Source organism: Cajanus cajan, chromosome 11 (assembly GCF_000230855.2).
Source record: "Cajanus cajan strain Asha chromosome 11, NIPB_CcT2T_4, whole genome shotgun sequence".
NCBI lineage: Eukaryota > Viridiplantae > Streptophyta > Magnoliopsida > Fabales > Fabaceae > Cajanus > Cajanus cajan.
Window position 1 is genome coordinate 25619267 of NC_138527.1, and position 21567 is coordinate 25640833.

At 30.2% G+C, this 21567-nt stretch overlaps 2 protein-coding genes, 1 non-coding gene and 1 pseudogene across 3 annotated transcripts; all 4 read left to right on the forward strand.

The window, feature by feature from the left end:
* The first annotated feature begins 4893 nt into the window (after positions 1 to 4893).
* On the forward strand, positions 4894 to 7945 carry LOC109795856 (S-adenosyl-L-methionine-dependent methyltransferases superfamily protein). The gene is made up of 4 exons (XM_020355414.3): positions 4894 to 5414; positions 5505 to 5909; positions 6332 to 6604; positions 7543 to 7945. Exons 1-4 carry the CDS (start codon positions 5340 to 5342, stop codon positions 7876 to 7878), a joined length of 1089 nt encoding a protein of 362 aa, XP_020211003.2. The 5' UTR covers positions 4894 to 5339; the 3' UTR covers positions 7879 to 7945.
* A 7878-nt stretch (positions 7946 to 15823) lies between these two features.
* Positions 15824 to 15895, forward strand: TRNAD-GUC (transfer RNA aspartic acid (anticodon GUC)). The gene has a single exon. It is a non-coding gene; the product is annotated as a tRNA-Asp (tRNA).
* Positions 15896 to 17072: 1177 nt separating this feature from the next.
* On the forward strand, positions 17073 to 18416 carry LOC145953471 (uncharacterized). The gene has a single exon (XM_083067431.1). The coding sequence runs from the start codon at positions 17073 to 17075 to the stop codon at positions 18414 to 18416; it is 1344 nt and encodes a 447-aa protein (XP_082923557.1).
* Positions 18417 to 20410: 1994 nt separating this feature from the next.
* Positions 20411 to 20878, forward strand: LOC145953472 (secreted RxLR effector protein 161 pseudogene; annotated as a pseudogene).
* Positions 20879 to 21567: the final 689 nt, after the last annotated feature.

Below are 21567 nucleotides of genomic sequence, written 5' to 3' on the forward strand. Positions count from 1 at the left end.
AATTCTTTAAGTTAATTATTGCGGTAATATAAAGAATAAAAAATATATGTATTGATAGTGTAAAAAACAAATATTACACTATCATCTAATAACAAGTTATCACAAATAATTAAATTTTTTTTTTTACTATGTAATCGTATGAGGTAATGTAATCATCACCAATTTGCTAGTAATTAATTTTTATTGATGTGCATTGTACACATCACTTCCATAAGTATTCAAAATTTTCTCTCTCAACCATATTAAATTATTATATGCTTTTATTATTATTTATATTTATGATATTCTTAACATATGATCCTTTTTAATCTACTCTCTTTTGTTTCTACCCTTAAATTAAATTTTAATATTATTTAAAAAGAAGTTATCAGTAATTAGAAATAATTTATATTATAATTTAAATTATTTATTATAGATATAAATTAAAATAAGTAAACTAATTTATATATCTATTATTTTCCTCCATGAGTCTCTAATGTTCTTGAAGATAATAATGATCATGTGCTTCATAATGTAATAATTATATTCATGATTTCTCAGTTGATGCAGACATTATATATATAATTTAAATATATAAAATTAAAATATATTTAAATTTAAAATATTAGAGCTTCTTCCAAGTTGTATGAGGAAGGCCTCCCAACATCAAGTTTGGATCCAAAGAGCTAAGATAATGAATGGTAAACAATAAACAATTAGAGAATGAAATTATGATAGGAAAATTCTCACGTGTACCAAAAAACCTTGTACACTTCCTTGGTCAAGGGAAGGAATATTCTCACGTGTGATGGAATTTGACAGGAAAAACAGCTGTGAAAGGGTCTGCAATATCTGAAATTCCATTTTCTTCTCTCAATAAATCTCAATCTTTTCTCATATCTGTTAATAAATCACGCCTGCGTCTCTTATCCCTTCATTCTGCCACATCCATTACTTTTCTCCAACTTTCTCTCAAACATTGCCCAACACCACCACAAAGCTTCTTTCGGATAAGGCGCACCTTCATCAAAAGTACACACACACTATTAATATTGCAACTCAATTCTTAACCATAACTTACTAATTTCTAAATTATTCTTTAACCAAAACTTAAAGACTAACTTCTATGCTCTACCAATTTGAGAAATATTTACTCATCCATTTTCTATCACTAGTTAGATCATACGATGTTTTCTATGGTTGAAATTATAAGATCCTTAATACTATTGTTTTATGCTCCTCTTGTATGGTTATAATTCACCCATATATATGCTTATAAGTAAATTTTTGTCCACATTACAAAATATACACTTTTTTGCACATACCATTATTTTGCAAGTTCATACATTAATTTGGATACTGATACAAGTACCCCACAACAATTCCAGAAAGTTTTGGGGTCAGCACCTTACTCACTGTTATCTTCATCAACAAATGGGTCTAGTGGGTCACAAGAAATATGAAATGAAAGTTCGATTAGATCAATTGAATTTTATTAAAATTTGCAATTAGTTAAATATGTCATCCGTTCTATAAAATGGATAAATTTTTATTTTAATTCTAAAGATTTTTTTTTCTTTTAAAAAATTTGAAATCGATATTTTTTATTGTTATAAAATAAGTGAATTTTAATTTTAATTTTTTTTTATAGATTTTCTTTAATTTTCATCCTTTCATAATTTAAAGTTTTTATTTTTAAACCTCATATTAGGATAAATAAATTACGTACATTCACACTCTAAATAGGATAATTAATTGAATTGATATTCTAAATTTGATAAGTTTGAGGGCAAGTGATGAGAGTGGTACACCTTTAAGGGTGTGGGTAAAGGTTGATTAGACTTGCTCTTTACTGATTTAACTCTCTTATCTTTGGCCGTGCGAGAAGGAGGGAAAAAAGCTGGAAAAAAAAATGAAAAAAATGAGAGTTTAATTTGTATACATGGATTGTTAATGAAATTATTGTAACAAGAATAATAATAATAATTTATATTCATTCTTTACGTATTTCATTAAATAAAAGAAAAATATAATTATATTGGATTTTTTTATTTTAATGAATAATAATAATAATAATAATAATAAAGTTTTAACACAAAATATTGATATATTACTCGTATTATTTCAATATCTATCACTAAAATCAATAATCACCTCCAAAAATGTTGATTGTTATAATAATATAGAAAATATTAAAATAAAAGCATTTTAATCATTATTAAAAAATTATTTTTCTCCTCATCAATTTCTTGAAACTAGAGTGTCTAAAATTAAAATCTGACTTAACTTGATCTATTTAATAAAAAGTTATACTTTATAAAAAAAACATGTTAGACTTAATAGAAAAATCTATTTAATTATATAATATAATAAAATATAATATACATATTACATTATTAATAATATAATTAAAAAAAATAAAGTTGTAATACAATAAAATCATATTTATATATTTTACATTTTTATTGCACTTAAATATTTTACATGTATGAAAAATAAAAATTCTAGCATCTCTATTTTTGCTTGTTCTTTTCTTTCATCTATATGATGATTGATTATTTAAACTATTCTAAATTGAGATATATGAAAATTTTAGAAAATCATTTTTTTTACTAAGATTATTATCTCTTTAATCACAATTTATGCTTGAGTATATGAATATATATATATATATATATATATATAAATTCTCTATTTTGCATTAGTTTTTATTTTTCTTTAAAATCTAAATTTTAATAATAATAGAGTAAATTGTTTTTATTACATAAAAATTTAAAAATAACAACAACTTACGTACTTAAAAATAGATATTTTTAACTTATTTAAAATTAAATTTATTGAATTTTTAATATAAGATAAACTTTTAAATAAATTAATAAATTAGATATTTTTTGTAATAAAAAAAATCATGCCAAATTTATATATATATATATATATATATATATATATATATATAAGATAAATAATGAGAAGGGTTCAAACGACACCGGTGTAACTTTTACTAAGTGTTACACCGCTCAATAACTTTATATTAAATGTGAATTTTGAAAATCCAACCGTTGGATTGAAAATTCATATCTCTTAGATCATATATGTCAAATTTTATATTAATCTAAAATGATTTAATACTTCATTCTCATAAAACAAAATTGACGTAATATATACATTTCAAAATATACTAAAATATGAACACTTTGATTACCTTCAAGTTGTTGTTCAATTTTAACAAAATTTGACATATATGATCTAAGAGATATGAATTTTCAATCTAACGGTTGGATTTTCAAAATTCATATTTAATATAAAGTTATTAAGCGGTGTAACACTTAGTAAAAGTTACACCGGTGTCATTTGAACCCTCCTCTAAATAATAAATTAAAATTTGATTTTAATTTTATAAAATAAGTATATTGGAAACCTTATCTAACTGGTCGTGACCTATTGTATCTCTATTCATCCTCTTATATAACCAAAAAGTGAGATATTCTTTTGGGAAAAAAGAAAACAATTTTTTTTTTGTATCTTAACTAATTCTTTGAGTCCAAAGTCGACCAAACCAAACATGGTGTTAATAATAATGATGGGCCCTCTCATTCCCAAAGTTTTCAACCCAATCACGCTTCAACACTTTTTAAGGGTAAATTTTCTGTTTCGGTTGAGCACACATTAATTTTTCCACTTTGTACTTCACAAATCACAACCACCGTTGGTTTCGTCAATTTGCGCACACTCTAACCTAAATAAATTTCCAATCAAATAAAATTAATATTATTCTAATTTTTAATATAATATTAATTATATTTTTTTTATTTATATCCCTAATAATATTATTTAGGAAATGGTTAGTATGTTGTATCATTTCTAACGATAAAATTAATTAGAAGGTTAATTTTATAAAGTTATTATTTCCTTCTTCTACTTATTATTTTTTTAATCTATATAGATGACTTATGACAACACTTATTATGAGACAAATGGAGTATTACAGAGAAATTTGGATCCTCTCCATTTCAGGTGTCCATTTCTTGTTCATTATTAAAGTTAAGTATCTAAAAGACATATTTTTCATAATTGATATTTAATTTCCTTTGTAGATTCAAAAGAAAATGATAAATAAATGAAGGAAATCCAAACTCGAGAATGTTGCAATAAATAAAGTGTTCCATGATTAATAAATAACTTTATTTCTTAAACATATGATTATAAGATCTGATCTCTTATTCTTGTGTATGAAAAACACTTATTGAAATATGTCAATTCCTTAACTAAATGGGAATCCATCTAAAAATTAGTTATTAGTTTCTAATTAGGAAATATCTTAATTTAATAGATATATTTATATATAATATTGATATGATTCTTTTCGGTTTGTATAAGATTACTTTTGGTAAAAGATACATATGATCTGAGAGGAAAAAACAAGAAAAGTCTAATCTAAACAACATGCACCCGTCCCTTGCCCCCATTTCAAGAGTGCTTAATTGGTAACGAGTGCATCCAAAACTGTACCTTATTTCATGGTTCTTCCACTGGTGTGGGACAAATTATGGTCCTGTTTGAAAATTCATGTGTCTGAGCAGTGCATGTGGGAATGAATGTCCATGGCAGCATAAGCACCACATTTTGCCACAACTGCCTCTACGTGTCAAGAGCCAATTGTATCTAATTACCCATCTAAAGCTATACTGATTTGATGGACTCAAAGTTGTTGATCCAGACAAAGTGGCAGTGACTAGCACCAACACAAGTTGGTCCATCCCCTACTCAATCACAAGCCCTTGTAACCAAATGATCAAACTTTTTCGGGGACAAAATAGTGAATATCCACTATAGGACTTTCACTTCAATGATGCCTAACATCAAACTTTTTGACAGCTTGAATCATTAGTGTCAACAAAGAAAAGCAAAAACACCCCATACGTTAAGCCTTTTAAGCTAGGAAAGGGGATGTGGTTCAATCACCATATACATCAACTCCTCTCCTGCTCTATGACTTTGAGTACTCTCCCATATACACCACAGACACCTTTTCTTTTGGACTTCAAAATTTATTCCAATTCCTTTCACAAGGATTTAATGTAAGTTGGGTTAACCCTCCCTTCACCACATTGTTTGGTTAGTCTTGTTTCTCATCATCAGCAACAATTATTGTCACTTGTGACACTCTAAAAGGTGATTAATTCTGAACTCCCATGATTAGTAATGTGCCATATTTTTTTGGAAGAGCGGGGCTAAACAAAAATTAAAAAGAAATAAAAGAAAAAGTAGATGGCCACATCATTGAAATCTCCCTTTAAAAGATGACCACAACTTCAACAAGCTAGAAACTAGGAATAAGGCCGAATCCAATTGAAAAAACAATGGATGTTGAGAAAGCCTTCCACATGACTGGAGGAGTTGGCAAAACTAGCTATGCCAAGAATTCTTCACTACAGGTTCTCTCTTTCTTTCTTTCTTTTTCTTCTTTCATCTCAATCTACAATTGAATTCTCTGTGATTAATATACTTACCTTTGATTCCAACAGAAGAAGGCATCTGATAAGGTGAAACACATAATCATACAAACAGTTGAGGATCTTTACCTTACAACCACTCCCAAGAGCATAGGCATTGCTGATTTGGGATGTTCCTCTGGGCCAAACACCCTATCAATCATCAAAGACATCTTTCAGGCCATCCAAGGCATAAGCCACAAGATCATGCACCACTCCACAGAATTCAGGGTTTACTTTAATGATCTTCCAACAAATGACTTCAATTCAATCTTCAAGGCCCTGCCAGAGTTCCACCAGCTGCTTAGGCAAGACAGGAAAAATGGGTTTCCTTCCATTTTCATGGGAGGCTACCCTGGCTCATTTTATGGAAGACTATTCCCAAACAGTTACTTGCACTTTGTCCACTCCTCCTACAGTCTACACTGGCTTTCAAGGGTATAATAATACACTTTCCCCTTTCTAGACATGCTCATCATCTTCCACTGTTTTATTTCACCCATATCTATAACAATAATGTTTTTTTTTTTTTGAAGACAAACGATCATATGATAAGTGATATGATGTGACAGAAAAATAAAAATAAAAATAAAAATAAAAATAAAAATAAAAATAAAATAAAACTTACATGCAATATTATGATGTTGTTAGTATTGTTCTTCTATAAAAATTGGAGTTTCACTTCAGTAGTATACTAATAGAGGATTCTGATTAAAGAGTAACACCAATAGTATTTACAACACTTTATCTGATAGTTGTCTTGAAAGAAAAGAAAAATTGTCAAATGAGTGTTTACAATGCTGAAGTGTTGTATGCAGAAACATACATAGGTTTAATTATTGGTGGATTGTGTCATGCAGGTTCCTCCAGCTATCTATGATGAGCACAAGAGGTCATTGAACAAAGGGTGTGTTTACATTTGTGAATCAAGCCCTGAAGTGGTGTCTCAAGCATACTATCAACAATTCCAAGAAGATTTTTCCTTGTTTCTTGGGTCAAGGTCAGAAGAACTAGTAGTAGGTGGAAGAATGGTGCTGATATTTCTAGGGAGAAGGGGCCCAGAACATGTTGACAGAGGCAACTCTTTCTTCTGGGAGATTCTTTCCCGTTCATTTGCTATTCTAGTCTCACAGGTACGTACATCAATAGGACAAAATTCATGTTATTATTTTGTTCTGGAACACTCCATCATCATTGCCATTATTATTTTGTTCATGTTATAGCTGACAAGATGAAATTCATTATCTATACAAGGACAAAATAAAATCCAAAGTGTGTGTGACTTCCTTCTTAATTACCAAAACATAACTACAGTATCTGTAGGTGAAAAATGATTTATATATAAGGAAGTTCTGAAATGTTACCCTTGATAACTTCAGCAGCGGTTTTTGACAAGATCCTTAAATAATTTCTTGATTGCTATGTTTTGTAATAAATGCTTAGCTAGCTAGCTTGACACTAAAGTCAATGAAACGATTTTGGTTGGATTTTTATTGGTGAACTCGCATTCCCAAATTGTCAGTTAGTTAATTTTATCATAAGCTCTCATGTCGAAGAACAGTTTATCTTTTCTCTTCTAAACTTTGATGTTAAAGAAAAAAGTTAGTCCAAGGAATATATAAAACTAAAGTTTATGTTCAGTCTCCTAAGTGATACTTTGTGTTATTTTATTTCTTTTAAAAAAATTATATAAAATCAGTCCTGAGGAATAAACTAGTTTAAAAACTAAAAAAATTAATAATAAGATATATCTGTCAACAAACTAATACTTTTGACCCATATACACAAAGATATACTTTTTAAGATCAAAACTTGAAGAATCAAATTATATACATTAACTCTAATATATATGTTTTTTGGAATCATACAATTAAGGGCTTAGCTTTAAAATAAAAAAAAAAAGGTATATTTATTTATATATTACAAACTTGTTCACTTTAAATTAAAGATAAATGCACCTTTACTCTCTTTTTTTTCTGCTTCAAATTCTGTCGAAGTACTCATAAAAGGTATATGGATAACCATGAAATCTTTTGTCACCTTTTCTTCTTTTTCTTTCTTGGTGATGTAGGGAGAAATAGAACAGGAGAAGTTGGACTCATATGATGTACATTTCTATGCACCATCAAGGGAAGAGATAGAGGAAGAGGTGAGAAAAGAAGGGTCGTTGAAGTTGGAGAGGCTAGAGATGTTTGAGATGGACAAGAACGAGCAAGGGAGTGGTGAGAGCTATGGCACACAGATTTCAGTGGCAGTGAGAGCCATTCAAGAATCAATGATCTCACACCACTTTGGAGAAAGGATCTTGGACGGTTTGTTCAAGAATTATGCAAGGTTGGTGGATCAAGAAGTGGCTAAGGAGGAAATAAGACCCATCTCTTTTGTTCTCGTTCTAAGAAAAATATAATATATGATATCATTATTGTACAAATTATTCTATTATTAAGGTTATTATTTATGTTGGTTTGCAGTAATGAGACGTGTTTAAATTGCAGCCATTCACTGCCCCCATCACTCTAATCATTAAATGATCACTCTAATGTAAAGTGTTGGTGTTTTTTCCTTAAAAAATGTTTCATCCTCCGAAAAGTTATTCCGAAAATTGATCCAAATTAATAAAAAATTGATTTAAAAAATAAAATGTTAAATTAAATAATTATTTTATAATACATTTATTTAAAAATATTAATATTTTAATTATTTGGATGTTGATTCGACTTATCATTCGCAATATATAGCAAAGCTCTTTCTTCTTTCGTGTTTGTACTATATGTTAGGGGTGAGCAACGGGTGGGTTTGATCAGGTTCGGGTGAAAAATGTCTAACTCGTTGTAAATCGACTTTAAAAAAATGTGACCCATATCCGACCGATTGAGCTTTCGATTTGAGGCGGTTCGGATTGAAACGGATTCGGATTTGAGCGGGTGGGTACAATTGGGTTTGAATTTTTTTGTAGACTAATTTATCTTAATGAAGATAAAGCTTAAAACGATAAAAAAGTATTTTTAAAATAGTGTATAAAAATAGAATGAAGGTGACAATATATGGTGTAAATAGATTCGTAGTTAAAACATTTACAAACTAAAGAAGCAAAAATAAAAGATAAGAAAATTCATAGTTGTTACATGCAAAATAAATTTAAAGTTAGATTACAAAACCCATAAGAAATCACAGTCGCACAAGTTGTACTCAAAATGGAGATAAGAAAATGGAAAAGAAAGACAAAGAAAGAAGTAAAAAGATAATAAAAATGGACTAGTGTGTTGAGAAGTTGAATGAGGAAGGAGAAGACAAAATAAATATTAAGTTATGAGAAAAAGGAAAAAATAAGTTACAAATTAATGGCTATATTATACTTGAAATAAATACTTTTAAGTTTGGACCATTGTTGTTTAGATATACAAAAATAATAAAAATTTAAACTTATCTCATTTTCGGTTGGGTTCGGTTTTTAGCAGATTTAAAAATTCAAAACCGAACCCATCCAATATAACCCGTATAAAATCAAAATTGTAACCTGATTTACCCATAAGACCCACCCGAATCCACCCAAAAGCAATATCTTTTATCGGGTTTTTCATGTTCGGTTCGGGTATCGATTTAATGCTTACCCCTACTCTATATATATATATATATATATATATATATATATATATATATATATATATATATATATATATATATATATATATATATATATATATATATATACTCTTCCTATTTCGGGTGTTCAATCGTATATTTCATATGTTTGGAATACTTTAAAATATACTAATTTTAATGGTGGAAGTTTGAAAATTCATCAATGTATTTGGGATCTCCAAAAATTGAGGAAGAAAACACAATTTTATACCATCGAATATATTTTAAATTTTTTTTGCAGAATGTATATATAATCTGACGTTGGGTAAAGAAATACTTAATATAAAAATTATATCTATAAAATTAATGTTTAGTTAATGCACTACAAGAAAAATGTTGATTTCTAATGGAAATTTTTTATAGATTTTTTTTTCGACGGATTTAAATCCGTCGGAAATGTTAGAAATAATTTAATCCGTTGAAAATTTCCGACAAAAAATTTTGTCAGAAAATTCCGTCAGAAATATACAATCTCGTACTTGTAATAATAATTTTATATTACGAATAATAATAATAATAATAATATATTTAATTATTTGTTATTTATATGTACTTACTTTTATAATTAACATCTACTTATTTTTATTTAAAATTATAATTTAAATTATTTAATTTTATAATTTATAATGATAATATAATTTATAAAATTATAAATATTTATTTATTACATACTTATAAATTAAATTTTAACATTTTAAATATAAAATTCAAAAAATGTATTTATCCTTGTTTTATTTTATAATTATCAACCATTAATAAAATACTAACTTAAAATCTTATCTAATTATATCATAATATTCTCATATCAAATTTAAAACCAGATATTAGTTATACAAAAATATTAAGATCATATAGTAAATTGTCAATTATAAGATTTTAGTTAAATAATTTAAAATAATTAATGTTTCAATTATATTGTTAATTAGCAAATAATTTATTCCAAAGCTAATTAATTTTTTATATATTAATTATTAGTAAAATTTAATAACTTTTAATTTAACAATTAATTGGATCGATGAAATTCAACACACACCATGAGTTATTGAGCAGAATAACTTTACCAAGAGTTATTTTGTAAGTTATCTTAAATCAAACATATAAAATTCAAAAAATGTATTTATCCTTGTTTTATTTTTTAATTATCAACTATTAATAAAATACTAACTTAAAATCTTATCTAATTATATCATAATATTTTCATATCAAATTTAAAACCAGTTCATACATTTTCGATAAATATAAATTTGTCTAAAATATTCTATCAATAATATAGCTTTTCCTACAAATTTTTTCTCATCGAAAATATAAATTTTTTGACAGATTTAATTTTATTTTATAAGAAATCATCTTCGATTAATATAACATTTTGTATATATGATTTAAGAGTAAAGAATTTTTAATTTAACGGTTGGATTTACAAAATTCATATTTAATATAAAGTTATTGAACGGTGTAATATTTAGTAAAAGTCACATTTAATATATATATATATATATATATATATATATATATATATGAGGGGGGTTATAATTACACCGGTGTAAATTTTACTAAGTATTACACCGCTCAATAACTTTATATTAAATGTGAATTTGGTAAATCCAACCGTTAGATTGAAATTTCATATCTCTTAGATCATATATACAAAATTTTATATTAATCCAAGATGATTTGATACTTCATTTTTATAAAACAAAATTGATGTAATATATTCATTTCAAAATACACTAAAATATGAACAATTTGATTACCTTCCAGTTGTTGTTCAATTTTAACAAAATTTGATATACACATATAATGTGATATGAACTTTCAATTTAACGGTTAGATTTACAAAATTCACATTTAATATAAAGTTATTGAGCGGCGTAATACTTAGTAAAAGTTACATTGGTATAATTATAACCTCCTATATTATATATATATATATATATATATATATATATATATATATATATATGTATGTAATTTTAAGCTTATTACTTCTAGAAAATAAAATTTTTTTTTCTTCTAAAATATAAAACTACTATTTATGCTAAATAAACTAATATATGCACTAATTATTTAATAGAAAACCCATGAAACACACAAATATGAAAATATTCACACTTGAACTTGTTTACTATAATTTTAAAGACAATATATTAACATCTCTAAGTAGTTTATAAATATTTTAAAATAAATATTATTTTTTTAAAATAATTGTTAAGATCAAAAATATTAATTTTAGAAGGTTTAAATATATTTTAGTCCCTATAAGATGGGTGATTTTGATTTTGGTCTTTGTAAATTTTTTCTTTATTTTTCATCCTTGTAAGATTTATAAAGATTGTTTCTTACTTGTAAAATGAGTAAAATATTTTCTTTGATTTTCATCCCTCTGAAATATAAATTCACTAGTTAGATTATTTTAAGGTAGATAAATAATATTTATTTTAAAAAACTAAAAAAAATTAGAGGTATTAAATATCAATACGATAATAGTACGTAATTTTTGTAGGTGACACCTAAGATAATTATTTATCTTTTTTTTTTTAAAATAAAAAGTAGTTAAAAATAATTACATAAAAAAATAAGTATTAAAAATAAAAATTCCAATTTTAGAAAATGAAAATAAGAATTAAAAATAAAAATTAAAAATAAAATTAAAAATTAAAAATTAAAAATGAGAATTAAAAATAAGAATTAAAAATAAGAAATTTTCGACAGATTTATATTTTCGTCGAAAATTTCTGACGGAAATATAAATCCGTCAGAAATTTTTGACGGAATATAGTCAGAAATTTCCGATGGATTTATTTTTCCATCAGATTTATATTTCTGTCGGAAATTTTCAATGAAAAATTTCTGACGGAAAATTTTGTCAGAAATTTCCGATAGAAATATAAATCCGTCAAAAAAATTTTGTCAAAAAATATAAATTTTCGACGGATTCATATCCGTGAGAAATTTTCTATCAAAATTTTGTGTTTTTCTTGTAGTGATATACATTAAAATTAATAATATATACACATTTTAAAATAATAATTTATTATTATTATTATTATTTTACATAAACAATCTAACTAGCTAGACAATATATGGGTGGTTATCTCATTATAATAATATTCAACAATTAGATAGTTAAAAATCCTAAGAAGATGTAAACTGGTCTCTCTTCCACGAAATTAGTTATTTTTACAAGGCATGCACGTTTTAGAAACTTTAGTTGTTCTTTTATATAAGTTGCTTTAAAAATTTTATAAAGTATTAAAAAAAAATTTCAAATCTATTCTTAATCTCTAATTTCGTCATATCTTTTTAATTTTCTGATCCGTTAATTACATCATATCCCATTACTCTACTCTTTCCTATACGTTTTTCAACTCTTCTGATAACGGTAAATATCAATTGTTTATAATATAATAAAATTAATGAGTTATATAAGCATAAAAAAAGGTAATGAGTTATTGGAAAGATAATTAAGATGGAGAGATAAATAAATAAATTTATGGATCTTTAAATAAGGCTAATTTAGAAAGTTATTATAATTTGTTTTTGGTAAATTGAAGACTATCAATTTATTTTAACATTTTCTTAATTTTGTGAAGTAGTTAAAAATTACTTTATAATAAATAAATAAAAAAGGGATATTTATCTGTATGTAAATGTAATACAAAACTTTGGTCTCGCAATTATTTACTCTTTCATTTGTTGATAAATGTGGTAATAATATATTGAACATTGAAAGTAAGCTTTACTTTCTATTAGAATTGGACCGGACCTAAATCAATCAAAAAATTAAGGAAGTTCATTGCACAAGTATTACAAGGTTATCATGGTCATATTCCTAATAAATGTGAGATATCTTAATATATCGTCTTATGTAAAAAAAACTAGACATTTTTTGGTATAGAATTTGCATGATTCAATTTCTACAAGGGACGCAATACCAACAGGTTGTGATACAGTCATGAAACGTAAAATCTGGCGTCGTCCCGCCCTGTTGCCATGCCTATGTTTCATGTCTAAGTGTAATTAATTTCTCCCTTACTAGGATTTGATGTAACTTAACTCATTCTCATGTGTACATTCTAAATTATTAATCATAGTTATTATTTAGTATGATGGCTCTCTTCTTTGCTTAATATTTATTATGGTTTGGTCTTTTTAACTTAATTTTATGGGTTTAAAGTACATAGTTGAAAAATACACGTGAACCTTTGAACTTAAGTAGTAAAGCTAATGGTATCTAGCTACCTTTAAGAATGGAGTAAATGTTATTAGTCATTCATAAACTTTTGTTCTTATAGTTGTGTTTTTAGTTAAGTTATGTAGTGAATTAATAACATAGCCAAAAATATTTAAAGTTTAACTTGTGAGAAATTAAGGTTTGAGTTTGTTAGTTCAATGATAATTTTTGAACTTATAATTAGATTAAAACTTCTTTTGAAGAATGAGATGTTGGTTTGGTGAAGTAAGCCGACAATATATTTCATAATTATGTCAAAATTAATTGTTGCATTCAAAATATTTATAAAAAAGTATCAAAAAGATTTTATATCACATTTATCTTTGTTTCAACACTTTATTTATTTATGCAATTATTCAAAATTTTGAGAAGTTTAACAAACACCGACAATTAGTAAATAAAATACTAAAAATAAATATTATAAAATACTATTCATCACTAGTGCTTAAATTAATTGCACAAGATTATTTTAATTTAACTAGCATCGCATGTGTGGGCATTGGGCATGCAAATATATTAAAACTCAAAAATAGAACTTGTTACACATAGTGACCTACTAGACTTGAATATTATTGTTTCATGTGAAGGATACTCAATTTCTCATTAAAAAAAGCTAAATTATATTTTTAATCTCCTATAATATTCTATTTATAATTTATCTTTAATTTTTTATTATGTAATTTTAATTTTTTAATTTTATAAAATTTATAATAATTAGTTCTTTATTTGTTGATTTTTAAAAATTGTAATGATTATATGATTTAGCATTGATTAGATGACATGATAATTATTTTTTAATAATATTTAAGTCAAATTTGACTTTTATTTCTCATTGTTGTCTGACAAGAATGTTAAATGGGATGAAAATGATAAAAATAAAAAACAGTAAAAACTAAGAGTGTAATTTAATATAAACATTATTATATATTTTATTATATTATTTACTTAATGACAAGTCATAATTAATATTACAATTTTATAATTGGATAGATTCAATAAAGAAGTAAATATTATACATTTTATAAAATTAAGATTAAGAGATTAAAATTATAAAATTTAAAATTTAAAAACCAAAATTATAAATTAAATATTATAAGGAGACTAAAATGCAATTAAACCTTAGCTCATTGCATTAACACAACATACACTACAGATAAAAAGTAAGACAAATAATATGTTAAATTGAAATAATTCAGCTATATATGAGAGTTAAAAAGTCTTTAGCATTTTGGTGTGTACTTTACATTTTTTTTTTTACATTTCATTTTATTTATTTTTCAAATTTGTTTCAATATCAATAAAGAAAAATAAATGTAACTAAAATAAAAGGCATACTATCTGCTCTATGTCTCTCTATTTGGATCAGAAAATATATAAAAATAATAAAAATAAAGCTTCAAATTTAACAAGAGAAAGAAACAAATACAGTGTATGAATTTAAGTAAAATATACACAATCACACATGACTATGGATAAAAAAAAATGGATTAAAAAATCACATATGATATTCGGTGTTTACTTTTTAAAAGAATTAAAAACATTTCAGACAATTTTGTTCGATTTCAAAAGATAATGGTTAACTTTACTTTCTGTTGTCATGGATATGAATCTTATCTCGTACTATTTAATGACTTTTCATGTTTGAAAAATGATTTTATTTTTATTTTTACTTTCTTAAAAAAAAAAATGCTGCATGTGGGTTTGGATTACAATCAGAGGAATCAACTCTCCGCAAGAACTTGAAAGTCAAGAACACGTGTACAAAATTAATGCACCAAAATTAAGTGTATCAGATTTGTTCATGTGTTAGGAAACACACTTCAATTATCTTTGTTGTAGCGGGTCGGATCTTGGGTCTCGGTCTTCTCGTTCTTATCTGGGTAGTCCGATGTGAGGAGGGGTGTGCCTGCAAAGACACTCCAACACTCAAGTAAGTGCTCGGCATAATAAATGCGCTAGTTGAAAGTTAGTTACGTACCTCGTTGGAACCCTATTTATAGGACTTTTTATTGGGCCGTGATTAGGGATTGGACCCCGGGAAATTAGGGGGCTAATCCAATGCATTACGTTAATTAAGCTCTTTGTAATCGTCTTGGAGTAGGCACAGGGTTTTGGCCGAGCATACCGACATACTTCGTTCGATTCTCAAGTGGTCGGTATGTTAGGGCGTTCGGCCAAGTGTTCTAGTGGTCGGGTTTTCGGCCCAAGTGTTCGGGGGGTCGGGTATTCGACCCAAGTGTTCGGAAGGTCGGGTATTCGGCCCAAGTGTTCGAGGGGTCGGGTATTCGGTCAGGTCAGCCATCATACGGTATAAGATTAATTAGGCTATTAATTATAAAATATTAAAGTGGTTAAGTTAACTAATCGTAGTTATCTTCTATTAGTTAACAATTTGATTGATTTGAGTTTTCAACTTTGCAACAAAAATATCATTATAATTGATTATATATAGTTTTTATAAAGACACTATTTCAACGAAGTCGTTGTAGTATAGTGGTAAGTATTTCCGCCTGTCACGCGGACGACCCGGGTTCGATCCCCGGCAACGGCGTTTTTTTTATTTTTATTTTATTTTTCGTTAATTTTGATCAATTTCAACTTTTTGGCTTAGATATTTCACTTGATTTTACTATATCTTTGTAATGCATGTTTTCCTCCTTCTTTATACAGATTTTGGTGACTTTGAGAGGGTAGAATTTCAGAAGAAACAGTAAAGGGTTATCCAAATCGATGATTTAAAACACGAATTTTCACTTTGGTTTAAGATAAACCAAAGTTTTGTACTAGTAGGATGGTAGTGTACTATTTTTTCCCTGCACTTCTTTATGATGTTTTGTCGAATCTATATAACAAAAACACATTAGGTGCTATGCTATGCATGCAAACAAACAAAAACGTTACTGGGATTATGATCAATTATGGAATTGCAATGTTTGATTTCAACAATGGCAAGGGAATTCAAGGTTACTGTTCTGTCAAGTGTTATCAACTTTGTGAAATTTAAAAAAATCATGTATAGTTTGCGACTATTGGTTTCTCTCTGTCCTTTTTCTTCTGGGGGGAATTTGGATGTGCACTGTTTACAGCTTTACACTTTGCGTATGGGAAGGAAATAGTAGCCATAGAGAAATGAATATATGAACTGGACCTGACAAATTAATATCACACAGTTCTGATGTGACTGATTTTAGTTCTCATTCCCTTTCTGGTTCTGTGCTGAGAATGGAATGCTGATGCAGATTGAATTGATGGACTTGCTTTCATTCGTAACAATCTTTTCGACTATCATACGTGTCAAAATTTTGTGGCATCACCACTTCTGTTGGAATAGATAAAATTTTAGAAAATATTATGTACATTGTGTATACTAAGTTCATGTTACTAATCAAGGCTAGTTACTGATATGAAACTTAAATTAGGAGTTTTATTTTGTTTTAATAATATTAATGGTGTGAATTATGAGAGGCATTTAAAGATGTAAACGTTGTGTTTTTCTTTCAACTATAAATAAATGTAATTTCATTTGCAACATGAATGTGAATATAGAGAGTTTGTTTTGCTCCCAAATTTATGCCTTTTATCATTAACAAATTAGCATCAGAGCTTGTGTGCGTGAGGTGAGAGTGAGCCGACCTGAGTCGACCTGAGCCGACCTGGTGTACCCAGCCCGAGAGAAGAGAAAAAAATTCTTGTGAGGTATGTGAGTGGAGCGTATACACTCAAGAGAGATGGCAGGTTTAACTAATGGCATTCCATTACCCAAATTGACTAAAGATGTCAATTACGACAACTGGAAGCTGCAGATGAAGGCCCTTCACGGCTCCCAAGACAACTGGGATGTGGTTGAGAATGGGTACGAGGAACCGGTGACCACTGAGGGGTATACAAATGCCCAACTGAATGCATTGAAGGTTGCTCGGGCAAAGGACAAGGCAGCACTGTATTTGCTGTACCGAGCTGTTGACGAGTCGGGTTTTGAGAAGATTGCTAATGCTAAATCTTCAAAAGAGGCATGGGACATACTCGAGAAAGCAAAAAAGGGAGATGAACGCGTGAAGCAAGTTCGGCTTCAAACCCTTAGGGGCGAACTGGAAAACATGAGGATGAAGGAGTCAGAAGGTGTATCCGAGTTCATTACTCGGGTGGAGACTGTGGCGAACAAACTAAACAGGAATGGAGAGAATCTTCCCTCAAGCCGAGTTGTGGAGAAGATCTTAAGGTCATTGACAGATGACTTTGAGAATATAGTGTGTGCAATTGAAGAGTCCAAGGATCTGTCAACGCTCACTGTCGAAGAGCTTACTGGGTCCCTGGAGGCGTATGAGCAGAGAAAGAAGAATAAGAAGGAGAAGGGGGAATCCCTTGAACAAGCTCTCCAGGCAAAGGCGACAATAAAGGAGGAAAAGGTGCTCTATGCTCAGAATAATAGAGGACGAGGAAGAGGTAGAGGCCTAGGTGGTCGAGGAAGAGGAGGACGAGGTAATGAGTATGTCGGCCAACAGAACTGGCGTGGCCGAGGTCAAACTCAGGGTGGCCGAGGTCAAGCGCGGGGAGGCCGAGGTCAGACCTGGGGTGGCCGATCAAACAGAAATAACATTATTGAATGTTATAACTGTGGGAAGTATGGACATGTGGCCAAGGAGTGTTACTCGATAAAATGCTACAATTGTAGAAATCTGGGTCATATTTCCAAAGATTGTAGGTCCGAGAAGAAAAAGGAGGAATCAACAAATTTTCTTGCCGAGGAAGAAGATGAAGGATTGTTGCTGGTGACAACTATTCCAGAAACCGAGATCAAACCGAGCTGTTCTTCCGAGATCAAACCGAGTTGTACTGATAACTCTGTTTGGTACTTGGACACCGGCGCAAGCAATCACATGTGTGGTGACGAGCACTTGTTCAAAATGCTTTCAAAGGAGGAGTTCGGATCTGTTTCTTTCGGAGATGCTTCAAAAGTAACTGTTAAAGGCCAAGGAACGATCCGATATCAACAGAGAAATGGGAAAATCGGAGAGATCAGAGATGTATACTACGTACCCGATCTCAAAAGCAACATACTAAGCATGGGATAGTTAATGGAGAAAGAGTACTCGGTTCTGATGAAGGACCGAGAACTACAACTGAAGGATAAACTCGGGAGGCTTATTGCTCAAGTAGAGATGAAGAAAAATCGCATGTACAAACTTGAACTGAAAATAGTTCGAGATGAATGCATGCAACTTGATTTGGAGGATGAGGCCATGAAGTGGCATCGGAGGTTCGGTCATCTTCACTTTAGGGGGTTGACCGAGCTGGTGAAAAAGGAGATGGTGATTGGACTGCCTAAAATGGAGTTTGAAAAGAAGTTCTGTGAAGAATGTGTGATCGGGAAGCACGCGAGGACTTCTTTCCCAAGGAGTTCTGAGTACCGAGCAAAGGAGCAACTCGGACTGATCCATACCGATCTATGTGGGCCGATAACTCCAGAATCATTCAGTGGTAAGAAATATTTCGTCTCTTTCATTGATGATTTCTCAAGAAAGACATGGGTTTATTTTTTGAAGGAAAAGTTAGAAGTATTTGAAACCTTCAAGAAATTCAAAGTGATGGTGGAGAAAGAGATGAGTACATTTGTCAAAGCAGTCCGATCTGACCGAGGTGGCGAGTTCACTTCTGTTGAGTTCAACAAATACTGCGAGGAACATGGGATTAAGCGTTTCTTGACTGCCCCATATTCTCCGCAGCAAAATGGTGTAGCGGAACGGAAGAACCGAACTATTCTTGATATGGTTCGATCTATGTTGAAAGGGAAAAATATGCCGAAGAAGTTTTGGGCAGAGGCAGTGCAGTGTGCAGTCTATGTGCAAAATAGATGTCCACATGCAAAGCTAGGAGAGAAGACGCCTCAGGAGATCTGGAGTGGCATGAAGCCAAGTGTTTCTCATCTTAGGGTGTTCGGTAGCTTGGCCTATGGGCAAGTACCAAGACAGCAGAGGACAAAGTTAGAAGATCGAAGCAAGAAGTATATATTTATTGGATATGATGAAAAATCCAAAGCATACAAGTTATTTGATCCTGATAACAAAAAGGTGGTGGTGAGTCGAGATGTTCACGTGGAGGAAACAAAGCAATGGTGTTGGAGTAACTCGGCCGAAGAAGAAACCAGCTCGGACATTGTTGTACCTTCAACAATAACTACGACCGAGCTCTCAGATGAAGAATCCGAGCTACAACAGCCAAGGATGAGAAGCCTGAGGGAAATTTACGACACTACAAGTGAAGTCCATGCTGTATGTCTTCTTGCCGACTCTGAAGACTTGAGTTTTGAGAAAGCTGTCCAAGATGAGAAGTGGAGAACAACTATGGATGAGGAGTTTGAAGCGATTGAACGTAATAAAACTTGGGAATTGACCAACCTTCCTGAAGGAGCTCGGCCCATTGGAGTAAAATGGGTGTACAAAAAGAAGTTGAATGCTGAGGGAGAAGTTGAGCGTTATAAAGCTCGGCTTGTTGTGAAGGGCTATAAACAAAAGGAAGGAGTTGACTATGATGAGGTTTTTGCTCCTGTCACGAGAATGGAGTCAATCCGACTTCTGATCTCGTTAGCTGCTCAGAGACAATGGAAAATTCTACAGATGGATGTGAAGTCAGCCTTTCTAAATGGAGTGCTGAAGGAGGAGGTGTATGTTGAGCAACCACTCGGGTACATGAAGAGAGGAGAAGAAAAGAAGGTGCTGAGATTGAGAAAAGCCCTCTACGGGTTGAAGCAAGCTCCTCGTGCTTGGAATGAAAGGATCGATGAGTATTTTAAGAAAAACGGATATGAGCAATGTCCGTACGAGCATGCCTTGTACATAAAGAAATCAGGAAAGGATATGATGGTAGTTGCTCTCTATGTAGACGACCTCATATTCACTGGAAGCAATGCAAAGCTGATTAAGGAGTTCAAGGAGATAATGGAAAAGGAGTTCGAGATGACTGACTTAGGCTTGATGAAATATTTTCTTGGCCTAGAAGTGAAGCAATCGGATGAAGGGATTTTATATCCCAAGAAAGGTATGCACTTGAAATCCTAAAGAAGTTTAAAATGGAGGATTGCAATCCGGTTTCTACTCCAATGGAACCAGGCACAAAACTTTCAAAGTTTGATGGAGGAGATCGAGCTGATTCTGGGAGATATCGGAGCTTAGTCGGAGATCTGAGGTACCTTACAAGCACGAGACCCGACTTAATGTTGAGTGTTGGGATAACGAGCAGATTTATGGAGGATCCGAGTTACACACACTGGAAGGCCTTGAAGAGAATTCTGAGATATGTTCGAGGAAGCCTATCACTTGGTCTTTTCTATTCAAAATCGGACGACTACCGATTAGTGTGTTACTCGGACAGTGATTGGTGTGGAGATGTTGATGATCGGAAGAGTACCTCGGGTTATGTATTTCTACTCGGGAATACGGCTTTTACTTGGCTGTCAAAGAAGCAACCCATTGTAACTCTGTCGACTTGCGAGGCTGAGTACGTGGCGGCATCTTGGAGCGTATGTCATGCAGTTTGACTTTCAAATTTACTAAGGCATATGGGAGTGATCCGAGATGAAGCGATTGTGATCCGAGTTGATAACAAGTCGGCAATCGAGTTGGCAAAGAACCCGGTTAATCATGGAAGGAGCAAGCACATCGACGTCCGATTTCATTTCATCCGAGAGCAGATCAGACAAGGAAAAGTCGAGTTGGAGCATGTCGGAAGCCGAGTTCAAGCAGCAGACATATTTACCAAGCCACTGCCGACTACACTGCTGGAGAATTGCAAAAAGCTGATTGGAATGAGAGATGGGAAAAGCATTTAAGTTTAAGGGGGAGATTTGTTATGAAACTTAAATTAGGAGTTTTATTTTGTTTTAATAATATTAATGGTGTGAATTATGAGAGGCATTTAAAGATGTAAACGTTGTGTTTTTCTTTCAACTACAAATAAGTGTAATTTCATTTGCAACATGAATGAGAATATAGAGAGTTTGTTTTGCTCCCAAATTTATGCCTTTTATCATTAACATTTACTGGTAAATTGACTAGTCTTATGGTGTGTTTTTTTTTTTCTTCTTTTTCAAATCTGATTAAAATCTAAGATGAGAACAGTGATTTCGATTCAGGTGGCTGGGATGAGGTAATGTATTACAATGGTGACAGTTCTGCTTTTTTTTCAAGCAAGGCTATATATCATTGATGTTTGAATGAATGAGGAGTT

Bases quoted from the DNA above. Each gene is read 5' to 3' on its own strand.
- LOC109795856 (XM_020355414.3), top strand. From the start codon at position 5,340: ATGGATGTTGAGAAAGCCTTCCACATGACTGGAGGAGTTGGCAAAACT. The intron at 5,415-5,504 runs GTTCTCTCTTTC...TGATTCCAACAG, and splicing joins CCAAGAATTCTTCACTACAG to AAGAAGGCATCTGATAAGGT. The intron at 5,910-6,331 runs GTATAATAATAC...TGTGTCATGCAG, and splicing joins GTCTACACTGGCTTTCAAGG to GTTCCTCCAGCTATCTATGA.
- LOC145953471 (XM_083067431.1), top strand. From the start codon at position 17,073: ATGGCAGGTTTAACTAATGGCATTCCATTACCCAAATTGACTAAAGAT.